This window comes from Eumetopias jubatus, unplaced genomic scaffold (assembly GCF_037043125.1).
Source record: "Eumetopias jubatus isolate StellerSeaLion01/CBP00866 unplaced genomic scaffold, mEumJub1_p1.0 scaffold_9, whole genome shotgun sequence".
Taxonomy (NCBI): domain Eukaryota; kingdom Metazoa; phylum Chordata; class Mammalia; order Carnivora; family Otariidae; genus Eumetopias; species Eumetopias jubatus.
Window position 1 is genome coordinate 1,170,119 of NW_028274815.1, and position 18,496 is coordinate 1,188,614.

The 18,496-nt window shown below is 59.4% G+C and overlaps 1 protein-coding gene across 1 annotated transcript in view; it reads left to right on the forward strand.

The window, feature by feature from the left end:
* The window catches only part of TPO (thyroid peroxidase), a 44,528-nt gene extending 33,121 nt beyond the window's left edge, over window positions 1-11,407 (forward strand). Inside the window, exons 13-16 of the mRNA XM_028099659.2 lie at window positions 1,288-1,419; window positions 3,941-4,040; window positions 8,275-8,407; window positions 11,114-11,407. Of these exons, the coding sequence (XP_027955460.2) occupies window positions 1,288-1,419; window positions 3,941-4,040; window positions 8,275-8,407; window positions 11,114-11,407 (659 nt within the window). The remainder of the gene's footprint in view (window positions 1-1,287; window positions 1,420-3,940; window positions 4,041-8,274; window positions 8,408-11,113) is intronic.
* The last annotated feature ends 7,089 nt before the right edge of the window (window positions 11,408-18,496 follow it).

Below are 18,496 nucleotides of genomic sequence, written 5' to 3' on the forward strand. Positions count from 1 at the left end.
CACCCTCGGCCTCTGCATCAGGAGCAGCCCCGCCCTGCAGCCCCACGTGCACTTGCCCCGTGGACAACACCCACGGTTTACGTTTGTCACTCGGCTCTGGTCAGGCTCCAAGTTTCCCACCTGTGCCCTGGGAGGTGAGCGTCACTCCGTGGCTAGACGCCGGCCTAGGCAGGGGTCCAGCCTCCACCAGCAAGTCCCCGTGCGCCCCGTCCCTGTGTCATCCAGGAGTGTTGGCGGCACAGGGTCCGGGATGAAGGCGAAGGGGCAGAGCCTGGCTTGGCTAGCGGTAAAGGCCGAGCTGGTATTCACATCATTCCCCAAACACAGGACGGCCTGAGAGGGTGTGATGGTCGTATTTATTCAACACGTGCTCAGGGATCTGTAACATACGTTGTCTGTTGACACTAAGACCACCTGTGTTTCCCGGAACTGGCCAGAAAAGAAATGTTATTTGAAGAAAAACGGACACAGCAGGTCACGTGAAAACAGGCCTTGGGAATCTGGCAAGGGGATCCAGGTTTCCGACAGAAGAAGATGTGAGGGCAGCACCCCTTCCTCACTGACGGTGGCTCGCCCAAACACACCAGCTCGCCGGGCCTGGGAGTGCAGGCGCCGACTCAGGGCTGGGAAGCCAGTGCTCCCCCGTGGTCAGGGTCAAGGGCCATGGCGTCGTGGCCCGAGGTCTTGCAAGCTCTCTGAGGGTGAGCCGTCTAGTGGGAAAACAGTCCAAGTGGACGCACAGACCCAGCCCTGCCTTGGCCACCCCCAGCCCCCACGCTCCCATCCCCCACCAAGCCAGGTGCCACTCTGTGTGGAAGGTGCCAGCATCCTCCACCCCCATCTGGCCCCATGTCTGATGAGGCACAGCTGCCCAGCGTGCCATGAGGCGCCAGTGACCCCACAGCGCACCCCGGCCATGCTGGATCACCTCACGCTCAAGCATGAGCACTTGGCACAAAGCTTTGAGTAGAAGCGAGCCATCAGCCTGGGAGGGACCGATCAGCATCAGTGTGGGCGGTGTCTCCTGCACAGCGTCATGGTCACGCTGCGCAGCGTGGTCACGAAGTGGCCGACTGTCGGGCTGACCTCAGAGGTCACCCATGGCAAGGAGAAAGCGGGTGCTCAGGGAGAGGCCTGGCACAAGGGGGACATGGCTGACAGGGTACTGGGGGTTCTCAGATTCTCTTGCCCACGGTTCGGGGAGAGTGCAGGTGCCTCTGGGGTGAGGGCCGGAGCGGGGTATGGGGAGGATGGGGACATTGCCTGACCTCCGTGTGGTCTGTGTAGATATCAACGAATGTGAAGACGTGACACCCCCTCCCTGCCATCCGTCGGCCAGGTGCAGGAACACCAAGGGCAGCTTCAGGTGTGAGTGCACGGATCCCTATGTGCTGGGGGAGGACGGAAGGACGTGTGTAGGTGAGTGCACTCCTCTGCGTCCTGAGTGGGCAGCGCAGGCCTGCACTATGCCCTACGGACGGCGGCCGTCATCCTGGTGGCCGCACCGTGCCGGTGAACACGTGTGTCCCGCCGCCGTCATGCGTGGACGCGAGTGACGGGGCCGCACCATCAGGTGATTGTTGGTGGCCTACCACGTGTGCCCCTGGCCGTGGGCTGCACCCCGTGTCCTCCTCGCATGCTTTCCCTCTGCCCTTCTCCACGGCGCCTCCTCCTGGGGAAGCCTCTAGCTTTACTCACAGTTCTCCTCTGTTTGAACATTTATTCTCCACGTATCTGCAGCTAGACCACTTTTGGTCACAGAAAACTAGAGAGCCTCAGCTCTCACGTTCAGGGTTTTCAGGAAAGTATCTAAAATGGCCGTCCGAAGGCCGCCTGGCGAGGCGGTCCAGTGCCCGTGCCACATACACCCCCAGGAAGGGGGTCAGGGCAGTTCCAGGCCTGGGAGAGCGGATCCGTAGCCTGCAGGCTGAGCCGAGGGCCCCGGGTCAGCAGTCCCGAGTCTTCCCGGGACTTTCTGTGCTTCTGTAACGTCTGCTCCAGCAAGTGGAAGGCGCCCCCTCGATGCCCTCCGCATGGATGTTTGCTCCGGACCCCATCCCCGCCTCTCTGAATGATGCTGGCCCTAGAAAAGTGAGATTTCGTGCCGAGTGCACCCCGAGGGTGCACGTGTTGAGAAATAGTGACTCTTATTTGGGGCCTTGCACGTGGTCACCCTGTCCTGGGCGGGTCGGGGCGCAGTCTGTCTGCTGGAGCCATCGTCAGCTTGCGTCCCCTTCGCCCACTCCCTGCTCCCTGCGTCCACAACCACTGGTGTCCACGACGTACTACAGGCTGAGTTTATGAGCCTCCAGGTAATTCCGGGAAAGCCACGCCACTTTGCAAGCTTGTGTGGGTGCGTTTTTGCACAGCTGTTCTCAGCAAACACGCGTGCGGGCCTCCCCCGCATCGGGCGAGGATAAAGGAGACCCCGCGGCAGCCAGGAAGGCCCTGGGAATGGTGTCCAGAGACAAGTCAGGGCTTAGCCGGCTCCGGTTTGGTTTGGTTTTGAGTCTTGGGACCACGGCTGTGCGTTCTCTTGCTTGGCTGCTATAACAGCCTGGCTGGACCACATGGCAGGTCTGCTGTCCCAGCCCTGGGGCTGCAGTCTGAGATCCAGGCGTGGGCAGGGCTGTTCCTTGCGAGGCCTCTCTCCCATGTCTTCACCGGGTTGTCCTTTCTCACAGGACAGCAGTCACTGGGAGGGGGGCCCAGCCTCATGACCTCAGCTGACCCCAGTTACCTCTTTAGACACATCTCCATACAGCCACACAGGTGGGCATCTGGCAGGGGGGGCGGAGCCAGGGGAGAGTCGTTCCAGGCACCAGACGTGCGCAGGCTGAGCCGGCGGCGGCGTCGTGTAATCCGCTGAGGGGTACCCCCTCCCCTTCTGTCTGCCCTCCGAGGCCAGGGGCAGCTCTCTGAACACATTTGCCACCCGGGAGCTAGCTCGATGCAGGTGACAGGCCACAGACGGCGGTGGGTTTGTCTATGAAGTCTGCTGGTCATCGTTTTGGAAACATCAGTGCCTGCACTCTGGGCGATGCCCAGGCAGGCCGTGCTCACCGTGGGGCCTCTCCTATGCCAGCTGACAGTATTTTACCTTTTATTTGAAAGTGGATTTCCCTACCTCCTGTATTTCTACTTGGCCAGTAATGAGCCGGCAGATCTGGAACGGGCACGTGTGTGGGTACAGGACTTGCACCCACACAGAAGAGCCGGCGATGCACGGGGATCCCAAAGCCCCCCTTTCCCGGGCAGGCATGTCCTCGGCAGGTGGTGGGACCCAGAAAAGGATAGGGCTGGAGAAGCCTCCTATTCTTTTCCCACTTTCTGGGTGTGGCTCAGATGCTTCCCAAGTCCCCTCACTGAGACCTGGCAGGTCCCAAGCCATTCCAGGCAGCCTCCTTCCCTGGCCATGGCCGCTTCTGGTCTGTACCTACCAACCCTGCTCATTTCTTTCAGTCGAGCCTATAGCCGAGACACCTGCTGTGTTTGGTCCCCCACGGCTTCCCCACAGGGCTCTGACCACTGCTCGGACAGTGTCCCAAAGTTTACCTTCTACCCACTTCTGCAAAAAGCAGGGCTGCCAAGGGCACGAGCTCATGGTGTCACATTGTACCTCCAACCTGCTGCTCGTTTGGCCCCTCTCTGAGCCCAGCGGAGGCAGGCCAGGTCCCCAGCCCCTCTGCATGGGGCTTGCTTGTCTCTCCTGGCCAGCCCTCGAGGGAAGGCCTGTGGCCCGAGAAAGGGCAGGCACCCTTGTGCCCTCCACCAGCTCTCCACACACCTCATATTCGGGAGAGCCCATCTGTTGAAATGGCTGCTTTGGGCAGTCGCGAGTAGAAGCAAGCCCCTCAGGACCAGGGTGGGCTGGGGCTCACAGGGCACACTGGCTACAGCCCTCGGCGGGTGGGCTCACTGACCCGCTCCTTCTCCCCAGACTCCGGGAGGCTCCCGAACGCATCCTTGGTCTCCATCGTGTTGGGCGCCCTGCTGGTCGGCGGCCTGGCAGGCCTCACCTGGACAGCGGTTTGCCGGTGGTAAGTCCTCCCTCTGAAGCTGGCACGAGGCCATTTCCTCTCCCGTGGGCAAGGCTGGTCTGCTTCAGAAGCCAGTGTAGATGCTCAGTGTCCCGAACCCCTCCAGCCCCAGAGCTATTTTGTACAAAGCCTTAGACTTCTGGTTCTTTATTATGTTTTAAGTAATGAAGATGGAACAGTGACCTGCACACCTCGAGGTATCAGGTGCCTGTGGAGGGAGATTCTGGGATGGGGATGCTTGGCAACGTCACCTGGTTGCATGAGATGCTCTCGTTAGGAGCAGAGAGGCTCACACAGGTTTCTCGGAGAATAAAGGTCATCCCTGGATAAAAACCAATTCTTGAGCTGTACCCGCTCCTCCCCGTGGGGCAGACTCCTAGAAATTGGGAACTTGGAAGTTGGACTTTTATGTTAAAAATGGCCACGCGGTGGGGCCTTCAGAGGGGGATCTGAGCGCCTCTGTGGGAAACGGGTCTGCACCCCTGCTGCCCCTTCCTGACCAGTGGCTCTGAGGGATCAAGCTCAGAGTCTTGCTGAACTTTCTCGTGGGCATAAGCTAGAAGAAGCCGTGGCTGGTCCCGTCTGGCTGGGTCCCACCCCCACCCCGCCGCAGAACGTCTGCTGCGAGACGTCTGTGCTGCCCCGCGGAGCCCAGCAGCGCCCTTGCCCACTGTTGCGCCTGCTCCCTGGCCACCTCCCGCGGTCCCATCCCCCCACCCCTCTGCTGCAGTGGTGCTGCTGTGAGCAAACCCTGGAGCCCTAGTGGTCAGGGGTCACCCCGGGAGGTCACCGTCGTGTTCCACTGCCAGCCGCAGCCTGGCTCCAACCTGAGCACCTGGGGGGTAATGCCCTGGGACCCGTGATGGCTCCACTCTGTCTGCCCACATGCTGGGTCGCTCTAGTAAAGCCAGCACCCATTTCCTTTAAACTCCAAGACCCCCTCTGCCTCTGCTTCTTTACCGGACACATGAGTTTACCATCTGTCTGGTAAATGTATTTAAATGACACACTTTCTAGCAGGTTCATAACTTCTGGCTAATGGATGCCACCGTTCAGATGACACGGTGAGGAATTCCTTTGATTTGCCAGGTAATGCGAGCCCTCACTGGCTAGGTGAATCTAGCCATTATGTCGTTAAACTCTTCTATCGATCATGTGAGGTCTTTTTTACTGGCTGAAATGCTTCCCCCAAATTCACACGTTGAAGATCCGACCTCTAGTACCTTGGCATGTGACCATACTTGGAAGCAGCATCGTTGGGGACGTAATGAGTTGAAATGGGGTCGTGTTGGAGTTGGTGTCCCCAGTCCAACAGGTCTGCTGTCCTCACAGTAAAAGGGGGAATAGGGTCAGGGACGCACACAGAGCGAAGGCCAGTGAAGATCAGGACAGAGATCAGGGAATGCGTCTGTAGGGTCACCAGCAAACCCCCAGAAGCTGACCTCCTCACGGCCTCAGAAGGAGCCAGCTGTCCCGACATTATGACCCCACACGTCCACACTGCAGAAGAGGGAGAGAACAGATTTCTGTGGCCAAGCCCACGGGGCCGTGGCCCAGTGTCACTGAAGCCCCAGGAATCCAATACAGCAGTGCTGGGGTGTCTGTTTGCAGAATGTGTTGCTCACGCGTGCTGGTAAGAGCTGGAGTAGCTTCTGAGAACCAAACTCTGCCCGGGTCTGGGGTCCTGGCTTTGGGCACCGCACCCCCCACCTCCTCCCAGTTTGCTTTGGCACCAAGTGTGATCACACTCAGGACTGTCACCGTGAGGACCGTCACCGTCAGGGCCATCACCATGAGGACCATCACTGTGAGGACCATCACCATCAGCACAATCACCATCAGGACCATCACCATCAGGACTGTCACCATGAGGACTGTCACCATCAAGGCCATCACCGTCAGGGCCATCACCATGAGGACCGTCACCATCAAGGCCATCACCGTCAGGGCCATCACCATGAGGACCGTCACCGTGAAGACCATCACCGTCAGGACCGTCACCATCAAGGCCATCACCGTCAGGACCGTCACCATCAGGGCCATCACCGTCTGGGCCGTCACCATTTGGGCTGTCCCCATCAGAGCCATCAGGGCCAAAACTGTCAGGCTGTCATTCTGACAAACCACTGACCGGTCGCCACCTACGTCCTCTTCAAGACACCACTGCTGACCTGTTGGGGAGATTAGGTCAACTAACGTTTAAACAGCGTCTCTAGTTTTAGGTGGGGCTGGTGACAAGAAATAGTCCTAAGGATCACCTGGTCTTAGAAGTTTAGATATTGGCGGTAATTAAAACCCGTAGCCGGCCACCAAATGAACAAAGCGGTAGAAACAAGACCGCTATTGAAGGCCGTGGGCACACACCCCCAGATGGGCTGGTTGCTGCAATCCCGCGGACTGAATGTCCACACTGTGAAGATCTGACAGTACCACGACTTAGTATTCACGTGTTGTAAACATCTCCGTTAGACATCGGTCCCCTTACCGTTATGCAAAGGTGCATCCAGACACCACACAAGGAAAACAGATTTAAGATTGACAGCCATCCGTCAAATGAATACATTTCCAGGAAATTTGGGAGGAAAGTGTCCACCGCACTGGATTCTCGACTTTGGAGCCTTAATACACGCCACCAAGCACTGCTTTGTTTGCTGGTCAGGACGTGGCAGTGGCGAGCAGACCCGTTGGGCCGCAGAGATGCTCAGAGCCGCATGAACAGGTGGGCATTGACTCACAAAGGGCTGCTGGCCCGCGGCCTCTGTGGGGACCAGACAGACAGCACCTAAGCCCCCGGGGAGCGCAGCCCTGCCACCATCCCCAGAAGTGCCCTCTCCACGAGCCCTGCCCCTGGGATCTGCTCCCTTCCCCATAACAAAAGGCCTTTCCTCTTGTATTTGAAACTGCTTTGGTTGAGACCTTGAAACTTCTTGGTTTTTGGTCCTCCTGGGGAGAGAGGGAAGCTTGGAAAGGCAGGCAATTTGTCCTCTGGGATTGGAAGAGCACAGGGTGCCGTCAGAGGGGGCTTTGCCCCTTATGGGCCGACCTGAGGAATTGCCCTCTGCGGTGGCTCTCACGGGACAGCCCGTTAGTGGGTGCTCACCTGGGCCACTCTCCCTGCTGTGTCCACACCAGCGACTCCGCGTCCACAATCCACAAATGCCCTGGTGTCTGGGCACCTGCTTCCCACCCAGCCCTTCACCGCGGGGCCGTGGGGCTTCATCCAAAGCCCCTCCAGCCTGTTGTGCTTCCGGGAGGATGGTGGCCACTTGCCCAGTGCTGCCGTCCTGGGTCAGTGGCCGATGTGCCCACTCCCACTCCCATGGGCCACTGACCCCCAGAAGAGCTCAGTGTCACCTGCTCAGAGCCACAGGCAGGGGCGGAGGTGGGGGTGAGGCAGGAGGTTGAGCCGTGCCCCTGAGACATCTCTGCTCTGGTCTCCCCGTCCTTCCTTCTGCAACTCTGGCTGGTCCTTTCTCCCGCTCCACCGGCTGCAGTTACCTGGCTTACTCGAGGTCTGTCTTCTTTTCCACATAGACACCTACTGCTGGATCGTCCCCCCGCTCTGCGTGCGGTGCTCTCTGTGCCTGTGAGAACAGTGCATCCTGTCCACATCCATTCCTCCCGTGACATTCCCTAATTTCCCTGTGACTCCCCTGGGCCCACTGGTCGTCCGGGAGGGTGCTGTTCACACCCTGGGGACCCCCGGCGTTGTGAGGGTCTGACGAGGAGGAGATGCAACCAGGACCGGCCCCAGCAGGAGAGGAGCACAACGCTTCTGAGACGTTCGTGGATCAGGAAACCTACGTCCAGATGCAAAGTGTCCGCAGTGAACCTGGAAAACAACAGAGAAAAAGGGAGAGGGGAGCCTGCCTACAATTCAGTCTCTCTCCTGGGATTGTGATTTTCCGAATGCATTTCTGCATGAATCAGAAGTGGATCAGATGAGTTTGGCAGGACTGGGGCTAGAGGTAGTTGCTGGACAGGGCATTCGCGGCCTGTGGCGGGGGTTCCTGGCGCTGGACCGGTTCCACAGAACAGTGCAGGCCACACTGCACCTTAACACTCTCTTCCCTTCGCGGTAACCGTGGCCCCGGGCTCCTCGCCTGATGGATGGGGGAGGCACCGGTGTTCTGGCACCCCTCCAATCACAGTGGCAACATGACATTGTATGTGCGGGCTCTGGGGGGTTCTCCTGAGTCGTGACCGCCCCAACCAATTGTGTGCTTGTCTGCAGGACGCACAAGGGCCGTAAAGCCTCACTGCCCATCGCGGAGACAGATGGAAGAGGGACCTGCCAGCTGGGTCGTGGAGCACGCCGGGACATGCGTGTGCCACAGCCCGGTGCCCCCGCTCCGGGCGCAGGGCAGGTGGGTGCATGCCTGGGTGAACGCAGGGTCGCCACACGTCATGCGGTCCCATTCAGACCAGGAGGCCATCACGGAGGCCCTGGTCCTGTCGCCCGCGTGGTGACCCCACGCCGGGTCCTGTCCCACTTTCTGGGCCTGCTGTGTGTTTACTGCTCACGCAAACTGGGTTTATACAAGAGGATGATCTGAGAAAATTTTAACCTACCTTTTAAAAGGTGTAGACAAATGAGAGCGACTAAGCCAGAGCAAGATCATGACAGTGCTTGCCTTTTGTACAAACCGGTTTTGAAACTGACAGCCGAGGGCAGGCGTTCGGGCAGGCATTCACCTCAGTGTGACCCCAAGTCTCGGCCGAAGAAGACAGCCAGAGGCTGAAAGTGTTCACTTCTAGAATGCGCTTTTTAAAACAATGGAATCATCACAAGTAGTGTGGGGACAACCAGTCTAGACTTGCGTGTTACTATTTTTACTTTGTATGCATGACCACTGAGATGCGGCACTAAAGTCAGTGTGTGCCCGCACCCATCCGAGACGTAGGCAGTCACCCGGACGTGCGGAGCTGGGTGGCCCTGTCCCCCAAGGCGTCCCGCCACAGGGCAGGATCCGCGTTCGCACCCAAGCGGAAACCCAAATCCCCCGTTGGAATGCACACACGAGGCCCCTTCCAGCCACCCTGAGATCCACGTGTCCCCAGGCACCTGAGTAGCCGACTGAGACCCAGGGGCCCCGGCAGGTGTCCCGTCTGTCCGTGTGCTGAGTCACTTCTCTCCCGTAGGACCCGGCCTGTGGATCCCAAATCCTTCTCTACCAGTAGGAACCTCAGTGGTGTGGTTGGAAGCCGGGCGTGAGCAGGTGCAGCTGCGGGCTGATTCCTGGGCCTGGACGGCCGGTCTCGGGACAGGAGCTCCCTGCCGACGAGGGGGAGATGTTCACTCTGCAAACACCAATCCCAGCATTTCCATCCAAAATAAAGTGTGTGCTGCTCCCCAAGCCAGAGTCACGTGTCCTTCGCATTCACTTTCATGGGACAGTGACAGGGTGGACGCACTGACCCGGCGTTCAGGGCTTGACAACGGTTCCTGTTTCCAAAATCACCGCTGAGGCTGTTTTCAAGTGGAGGCCAATCTGGCATGTGCTCTGGTCACGATCCAGCACAGGCGAATAAATCGCAGCCCCTCACCGCCATCTGGCGCTGTGTGGACCTGCTCCTCCTGGGGCTGCCTCCACACGCATCTACACGCTTACGAGGCTCTCCGTCGCACCCGACAAATGGGGACACTGCTCTGCACTCGCGTCTGTCTTCCCTGGTGTCGGCCTGCCCCCTCTCTTCCTTCTGCGCCGATTCCTGCCCGCCAAACTGCTTCCCTGCGTCCCACGTCTCAGCGACCTCTGAGCCCCGAATGCTCCACACCCGTGACCGCTCCCGGCTGCGTCCCCTCCCACGGGCCCTCCCTGTGGGCTGCAACCGGGGAAGGAGGATGGCTCTTGGGATGGTTGTTGCCCCCAAGGAGACTGCGGCAAAAATCCCTTAGAGCCAGGCCCGCTCTGGGCACCTGCAGCTCACCTCCAGCTCCCCACACGCGGGTCTCCCCCTTTGAGGGTCCCCAGCCTCAGCGGCGTCAGGGAGCTGAGGTCCCCACAGAGCAGGGATTGTCATGACCCTAGCTTTCCACACGAAGTGACCGAGTGGCAGGCCACGTCCCATGCCCAGGTGGCCGGTGTCTCCCAGCCCCCCGGGAGATGGGAAGACTTCCCTCCCGGCAGAACCGCACATAGACACACCTGCCCCGGAGCCAGGAGCACAGCTGGTGACAGAGAGACCAGCTGAGTCCGAGCAGCTCTTCCTGACGCGCAGGAGGGAGGACCTGGCGAGGAAATTGTGTATGTTTGAGAAACGGGTCTCCCTGCTCTTAACCTACAAATGCTGCTGTGTCCCTCACGGGGGCGGGTCCCAGATTCTTATTACTGTTCAGTTTAACATTAACGACAAAGATTAAACCGCCATCAGAGGCACCCTGGGGAGAGCTCACCGTGCGGAGCCCTCATCCCCCTCGGACGTCGGGGTCGATAGTGAGTCTGCAAACCTTGCAGCCCGCGCTCCCGGGCCTGGGACGCCCTGGGACTCCGCAGGAAGTTGGGAGTGGGGACGCACTGACGGTCAGTCTTCCTCCGCGGCCCCTCAGGCTCCTGCTGGCATCAGCGGCCAGGACACGGCCCCCAGCTAGTGGTCCCCATGCTGACTCTGCCCTGGGATCTTGTTTTTTGTGTCGTGGTTCCCGTGTGCTTGGTGTTTGCCCCATAAGCAGTATGACGAACTACTTAGCCAGAAGGAGTCGTCCCGGGATAATTAAGTATATCCACGAGTCACAATCCCCATGACCCTCAGCGGGGCCTTAATGTGCTCACACCGTCCTGTCACTTGCAGGGAATCCTTACTCTCTGTGAAATCAGATTGCTTTGGGGTATCGGTTGCTTGGCAAGCATAACTTTGGGTGACCTGTTGTCAGGACTGGTGATAGTTTGGTGGTGGTCTAAGCACTTGGACCAAGTATCCGGGTGTCCGTCAGCCCCCTTTCCAGGCCCTCCTGTGTCTGCTGTCCCCAGCTCACTTCCCTTCCTTCCCTGGGGCTGGTCCCAGGAGGATGACCGCAACGTCCTTGGGATAATGAGCCTCACTGGACGTTAGCCCTGGACGTCCCCCCCAAGGTCACTTCGTGCGGCCCCTTCATTTCACAGCGGGCAGCCGACTCCCGGGTGCGGGCAGAGAACTGCTCTGCGTCACATGGCAAATTAAATTCAAGGAGGGGTGGAAACGCCATCCCTGTGGCTCTTCACGGATCCACCTGCCGCTACCATGGAACCAACTGCCTGGCATCTCCACCCCAAACCTGGACTCCCGACCGTGCGGTAGCTGTTTGGGAGCATCTGACCGCGTCCCACGGGGGAAGCCGGGCCCCCTCCTTGCTGGGCATGTCCATCGCGCGTGAGCCTCACCCCTGAGCGCCCCGACGGGAGCCCGGGGTTCAGTAGGGCTGGACCCCTGCCCAGACCTCTTCTGAGCATTTTTTCCAGGGAATGCGCTGTTTTCCTTGGCCGACAGCACCACCTGCTGGGTGTGGTGGGGAACACAGCCCGTCCCAGCTGCTTTTCTGTGACCAGCACCAGGCACTTCAGTGGCTGGCTTGGAAGAATTCCTCTTTGGCTCCAGCATGCAGGACCTGTGCCGAGTACAAGGCAGCCGCTTATTGTACCTGTTTTATTTGGGAGTTAAACACCTGGGGAGGGACGGGGTGTGGCAAACCTCGCCCCTGAAGGCGACCGCGGGGAACGATGGCAAAAACTGTCAGAAATAGAAATAAAAGACTTATCAAAACATTGTGTAGGGGCGCCTGGGTGGCTCAGTCCTTAAGCGTCTGCTTTTGGCTCAGGTCATGGTCCCAAGGTCCTGGGATCAAGCCCTGCATCAGGCTCCCTGCTCAGCGGGAACCTGCTTCTCCCTCTCCCACTCCCCCTGCTTGTGTTCCCTCTCTCGCTGCATCTCTCTCTGTCAAAAAAAAAAAAGTGTAATGTGTTTTTTCACAACAAAGTACATCTGTCCTTTTTTATTTAAAGTTCACCTTGTAGTGACTTCTGGCCGAGGCGGTGTGCACTCGGCAGTGGGGTCCGGCCGCCCTGAGGACAGCGTCTGCCCGGGGCCTGGGTTAGCCCCGTGGAGACCACATACTGTGCAGCGTGAAGGGCGAATCAAAATACGATTTAATCTCTCCAGTGGGGCGAGCATGTAAGACTAAGTATTGGCACCGATTCCTTTACAAAATGTGATTCCAGGGAAATTTTGCTGTATTTGTTTTTATTAATGTAGATTTTTAAAAATTGGAGAAAAGAAAACATGTCCTATTATAGACCTATTTCCAAAAGTCCAGGTAGAATGAAGGGTTCGGTTTCCAGTGATGACATGCTGGGGTTTTTGTTGCGGCTGCTTTTGGTGCAAAAGCAAAAGAGAATTAATCTACATGGCAGCCCCCCCGCCCCGACCGCCGGGGAGCAGAAAGGCTGGGGGGTGCTGCAACCTCTCAGATTCTGGAAGACCAAAGAACCAGGGCAGCAGGTGCATCTGCTCAACCTCCCCATGCCCTCCCCAAATTGAGACACTCTCTCTAGCAACAGCTAGCTGGAGCTTGGGAAGGAGCCTGTTCTCTTGGTCCTTGTAGACACACCTGCCCCCTGGCTGACCTCGTGACCAGCCCAGGTCTCTGTGAAGTGCAGAGTGCGTTTCCATGGTTCAGCAGCAAGCCTGTGTGACAGAGACCCACTCCGAGGAAGGTCCTCACCTGCGCTACACCTGGAAGCCTGGGTGGTTAAGGAAGGAGCCACCGAGCCCACGGTCCACAAGAGAGGGTTCCATACCACCCAGCACACTTGGATCTGGGCTCTCAGGACTGAGCAGGACGTCTCTCAGGTGGGCAGCCTCCAACCACCGATCTCGGTAATTAACTGAATTTTAAGGCAGAGTCCAGAGATGGGCACGCTTGTTCTTCTCGAGCAAAGCCTGGTTTGGACGTTGCTTCCGAGAACAACTCACACTGAACAGGAGCGCGAGGGAAACAGGTTGATCAAACCTGGTCTCCGTGCAAGGAATCAATGCCACCCACTTCTCTAAACCATCCGTGTCTGCTGGGAAATGGAGACGGATTAGTCCGTAGACGTCCTTAGTGTGGTAATGGAATAACCTTTTCTCTGGTCTTACTCCGGGCTCTAGCCCGAGGCCTGGCGTTACCCGCAGGGTGTGGGTCAAGACACCAGGCACAACGCCGGGCTCTGTGCTTGAAGGGCGGGCAGCTCCCATCGGGGGCTGGGCTGGGGGTGGCCACGCCGGGGTAGGTGGGGAGCTGGGAGGTGGATTCTCAGCCCCCAGCAGTAAGATTGTTGACCGGATTCATCTCCTTGTGGGGGTAGGACTGGGAGCAGTTTTAGGTTCCAGAGAAAAAGGGTTGACTTTCTTGGGTTTTGGTGTGTGTTCATTGGTTCTGTGGGATTTTTGTCTGGTTTGGTTTGATTTGTGCTTGTTTTGGCAGCCAGCCAGAGCATGCCGGCGGCTAGGCAAGGATGCTGGCGGGTCCTCGCGGGTCCCGCTCCTGAGGCGGGTCACAGCAGGGCTGTGCTGACAAGGGGAGTGACAGCACGTCTGCAGACAGATGTCTGTGGGGCTGCGTGGTCACAGGGCCCTCCCCGCGCCATATGTCACTGAGTAGAAGCTGGTCACAGGTCCCCTCCACGCTCGAGGTGGGCACCAAAAGGTGGGCGTCGGGGCCGTCCTGCCCTGCCCCCCACCCCAGGGCCTTCGAGTTTGAGTTTGTGATGCTGGAGGGTGAGAGCCAGGCTGCAAGCCCAAATCTGCTGGGGGCGAGTCCCCAAACCGCCCACCATTGTCCTCATGAATCAGCCTCTCCCCAGTGAGAGGAGGAGAAATGACAGGTTCCGGCTCCACCGTGGACGAGTCGCCCAGGCCAGTAAGCAGGGGTATTGCGCACCTTCATTTGGGCCAAGCACTCAGGCAGAGTCAGCAGGTGTGCGGGCCGCGTGCTCTCCGCCGCTGTGCTTGCATTCAGTGATTCGCTCTGAGGACAGCAAACGCACACAGAGGCAGGAACGGCCTCATCCCGGTTCGCACAAGGGGAAACTGAGGCACGGGACGATGCACGACTTTCCCAAGCCCACAGAGTTGAAAGTGGTGAGGCCAGTCCAGGCCCTGCTCTCAACACCTCCCCCTCCCTTCTGGAAGGTTCTGCAATCAACGCTGAGGCCTGCCCACTCCGGGGAGTATATGGGTCAACACCAAGTGGACCTTGAATTCACATTTGCTGCGACAGGACGCGTGTGTCGTCCCCAAGGCTGGCCCTGCGGAGGAGACGGCTTTCCTGTGGTAGGAAGAGCCCCAGGCCCTGTCGGCGGCTGCTCTGGGCCCTCGCCCGCCAATACTGGATGGCGTTGCCCGGGCACGGCCCTCGCTGTGGCTCCTGAGCCATTCCCACCCGGGGGCCCGTCACCCCAGCCGGCATGCACTGCTGCTTGGAGAAGAGCGTCCTGGTCGAGGGCGGGAGCACGCGCACCGAGGAGCTGCGGACCCCACGGGACGGAACGCCTCTCGCAGTCAGGACACCAGGGATTTTTCTCAGGACCCCTCTGTCCAGAGTGGCCGCCTTCCCTTCATTCACTGGGGGTCCAGGTTGGCCGGTAAGGATCAGAAGCACCCAGCTGCTTCTCTATTTCCTACAGATGCTGTGTCTCCCTGAGGCACCAGGTGTCCGCACGCCTGCCTCCCTTGCTGTCCACACGGTCAGTCCTCCAGCGCGGGGGTCACCGAGCGGCACCTTGGAGTCCCATGTCTGGAGCGTGGCCGCGGTGGGCGCTCAAATTCGCTGAAGGCACAGGGCGCCAGGTCCTGGAAAGGGCTCCACCGGTTTCCGGTGTTGGCGAGGTTTCTCCTTTGGGACAGTCCTGCTCAGTGCTGCTCTGGGTTTTGGATGGAGGGTGGGGTACTGACTACGGGCTCCTTCCCTCCCTCCCCCGCTCCCCCACCCTTTCCCAGTCGCCAGGCCTGCTTAGCGCTGGCAAGCCAGAGCACCTGGAACGCAGCCCACGCCCTGTCCCTGGGAGGCACGATGCCCACCCCGGGTTCTGTGGCTGTGGCCCCAATTACCCAACACCAGCGGGTGCAGAAAATGCACCTGTGAGCCCATGAGGTCTTTGGGTCAGAGTGGCCGGGGCAGGGGGCTTGCATTTGCACCCGCCTGGGCCTCAGCTGGGAGCCCCCAGGGCTATGCCCGGGGCTGGGCTTCCACCCGGCAGGGGTGCCTGGGCTGGCTTGCCTGACTCCTGCTTTTCCAGATCTGTGAGCTGCTTGGTGTCAGAGTGAAATTGGAAACTGCCACAGATCAGGACCCCCCCAATCTGAGAGCCAGTTGTGAGCACTGACCAGCACCCCATTCCGTGGGGCTGCTGCCTCCTGGCTTTGGGCCTTGGGCAGGAGGCTTTGCTTTTCTGAGTGTGGTTTGCTCATCGGCAAATTTCAGATGAAAAGCCGCAGTGCAGGGGTGTGTGGGGCCAAGGACAGTGCCTGCGTGGTATCCGCTGGGCTTGGTGCGCGTGCATCCAGCAAGCATCTGCTGGGGGCCCCGAGGCAGCGTCCTCACGGCACCGCACTGGCCTGCAGTAGCCAGACGCCGGCCTAAAACCTGGCCCTGCTGAAAATGAAAACATACGCTGGAAAAGTTATTTTCTTAGAGGGTGGAGAAGGCTCCACGAGATTTTCCACAGACCTACGGAAATCGGTCTTCCAGCCTCTGGAGCTCACTCTGGGTCACGCCCGGAAGCCTGCGGCTCTCATCCGGAGCAGCTCCCGCTCCCTGGGAATGTGGTTGCGCTAGCTCTCGCGCGCCGACAGCCGGGCAGCCAGGTGGCCCAGGGCGCTGGGTGTGCGGCGGGGACCAGGGCGGCTCTGTCCTCTGCAGAAGCGTCTCCGCCGGCCCAGGCCAGAGGTGAGGGCTCCGCTCAGTCCCAGCGTGCCCAACGTGGTCAGAGAGGGAGGGGTTCTGCCATCTGAGACAGGGCGTCCTAAACTCCACGGAGGAGAGAGCGCGTGTGTCCCTCAACGTGAGCAGGAGGCTCCAGGGAGGATGTCCGCATCTTGGTGCTTTCCCTCAGGTCGCCTGCCCACCCACATTACGTTTCCCGGCTCTCCTGGCCATGCTGCAGGCCCCGCTTCCCGCCACCTGGGCACACCTGCACCCTGCATGGACCAGGCCGCACGTCCACAGTGACACCCCTGACCTCACGAGGTTTCCCTGGCTCAGCAGTGCCTGTGGGGCACACGTGGGGCACGGGCTTTTGGGTATCTAATTGTTAGGGAAAAAAGCTATTTTTTGATGAAAAAATGCTCCTTAAAAATCATCAGCTGCCAGCAGGACCACAGAAATGGAGGGACAGTCCGGAGCTACGGTAGTGTGGGTTTGCAGCAGGAAAACAAAGGGTTTGGATGGACAGCAGGGTGAAACGCCGGGTTTGTGAACGCGTGTGTCACTTCCTAGAGCCATCAAGGGTCTGAATGGGAGTGTGTGTCACTGAATTTATGAGGAAACCACATGCCGCGTGGGAGGTGAGCATCAGCGGCCGGCCCCCAGCGACCGGCCCGCTAGGCCCCGTGTGCCCCCGCTCAGTCCTGGGAGAGGCGGGAGGGCCCGGCCACAGCGGGTAAAGCTCTGGGGATGTTAAACCTGATGAAAAAAGACAATTCAGGTGAACAAAAAACTTTATTTTGCTTCAGGAGGCAGACGGTCTCCTGGAGAACCGCAGAACGGGGCAGAGGTCGGGAGGCGAGCGTGGTAAAGAGCAGAGCACAGGAGCCACACGGGAGGCATCCGGTTGTCGGGGCGCACCTGGCCTTGTGTGGGGCACAGCCATGTGGCGCGCTCTCGGGGACATGCTTCCCTTTGTGCTCCATCCTCGGCCTAGAGACTTATCTCAATGGGAAGAGCTTCATCCCGATCGGTTCAGAAACCTCTGGAAGTTTCCAAGGAGGAAGGAGCAACGTCTCACCGACGTCTGCTGCGAGCAGGTGGGCGTGCAGGAGGGTCCGGAGCCAGGACACAGGGCCCACGTGGAGCTGAGCTTGCTCCCAGAATGCACTAGAAGGCGCACACACGGGCGGTCATCACTCAGCTGTGCCGTCACCGCCGGGAAGTTCAGGCAGGTGCGCCCCGAGCCCCCAGGGGACCTGGGGCTATTTGGGTCATCCTGCAGGGGCCGCAGACATGGCTTCTCCAGATTCAGTGTGGGGCCACGATCCCGGCCACGGCGACAGCACCACGTGCTCGAGCCACTCCACCGCATGTGCGAGGCTCCGGGCGCCGGCGGGCTGGTGAGCTTCCTCGCTCATCCACATTCCCAGAGCCTCGGACACTGAACAGACCCCGTCAAACCCGCCCACAATGGGCCCTGTGCCCTAGAACTCCTTCTTGAGAAAATAGAGTTGTCTCAACTGCCATGTGAAATGCTTTCTGTTGGCAGCACTTAAATCCACTTTCCCCCAACCCCTCACTGGAAAAACAATTTTCCCTTGAAAATGCTCTGGACGACATGGTTAGTGAGCAATCTCTCTTACGGTTTGTGGTTTCGCCGAGGGGAGAGCTTCCAAGGCTGTGAGCTGGGCTCTCTTCCAGCCGAAGCGTGTGCACACGGTGCTCCAGCTGCCTCCACGCGCTCGGGGTCCCCCCGCATCCAGGCCTCTCTCAGGAGTCCCCCAGCTCCTGGACCCAGGTCCCTCGGGCGGTGCCGGCTGCATCGGGTCGGCCCACCGACGCCAGCCACACCCTGTGTGAGGTGCCCCTCTGCCGACGCGCCAGGCCGGCCAGGAGTCTGCCAAGGGTGAGCAGAGCTTCCTGAGACCTCCGACCGCACAGACGCTGGAAACGGCACTTCCCCTCAAGGCAACACACGCACACGCCGTTCCTGAGTCTGAGAGGAGAGCTGTCCCTGGCCGGTCAGCTGCACGCTCCCCATGGCCGTCCCCGACCTTCCTCCTTCTGCCCGTTGCTGAAGTTTGTGAACCCACATCACTACGCCCACCGTCGCTGAGCGTGCACAGAGCCGCGGGGCGCACGGGCGGCCCCCGCGTGCATTCCGGCTGAGGGGACCAGGCCACGCTCTGCCTTCGGCTTTCAGCTTCTCCTGGAAACAAGGGCCTTTTCCACAGAGTCCACTTAGTGCCGTGGCTTTTGTGGGTTGTTGTTGTTGGGTTTTTTTTTTGGCAATTTTGTGCTTGTTGGTGATTTCTCTGGTTAAAATGGCCCCCAAGCCCAGTGCTGAGGTGTCGTCTGGTGGTTCTGGGTGCAGAAGGTGTTGTGCCTCAGGAGAAATCCACGTGTTAGATGCGCTTCCTTCAGGCGAGAGCACTGCTGGCCGTGAGTTCCACGTTCACGGATCAATGATCTGTACCAAATACGGAGCCTTTGAACAGAAACGCACATCAAACAGGTACTGTGTTAACCTGTGGATGAGAGCGTGGCCAGAGCCTCGCGGGCCTTGCTCCCC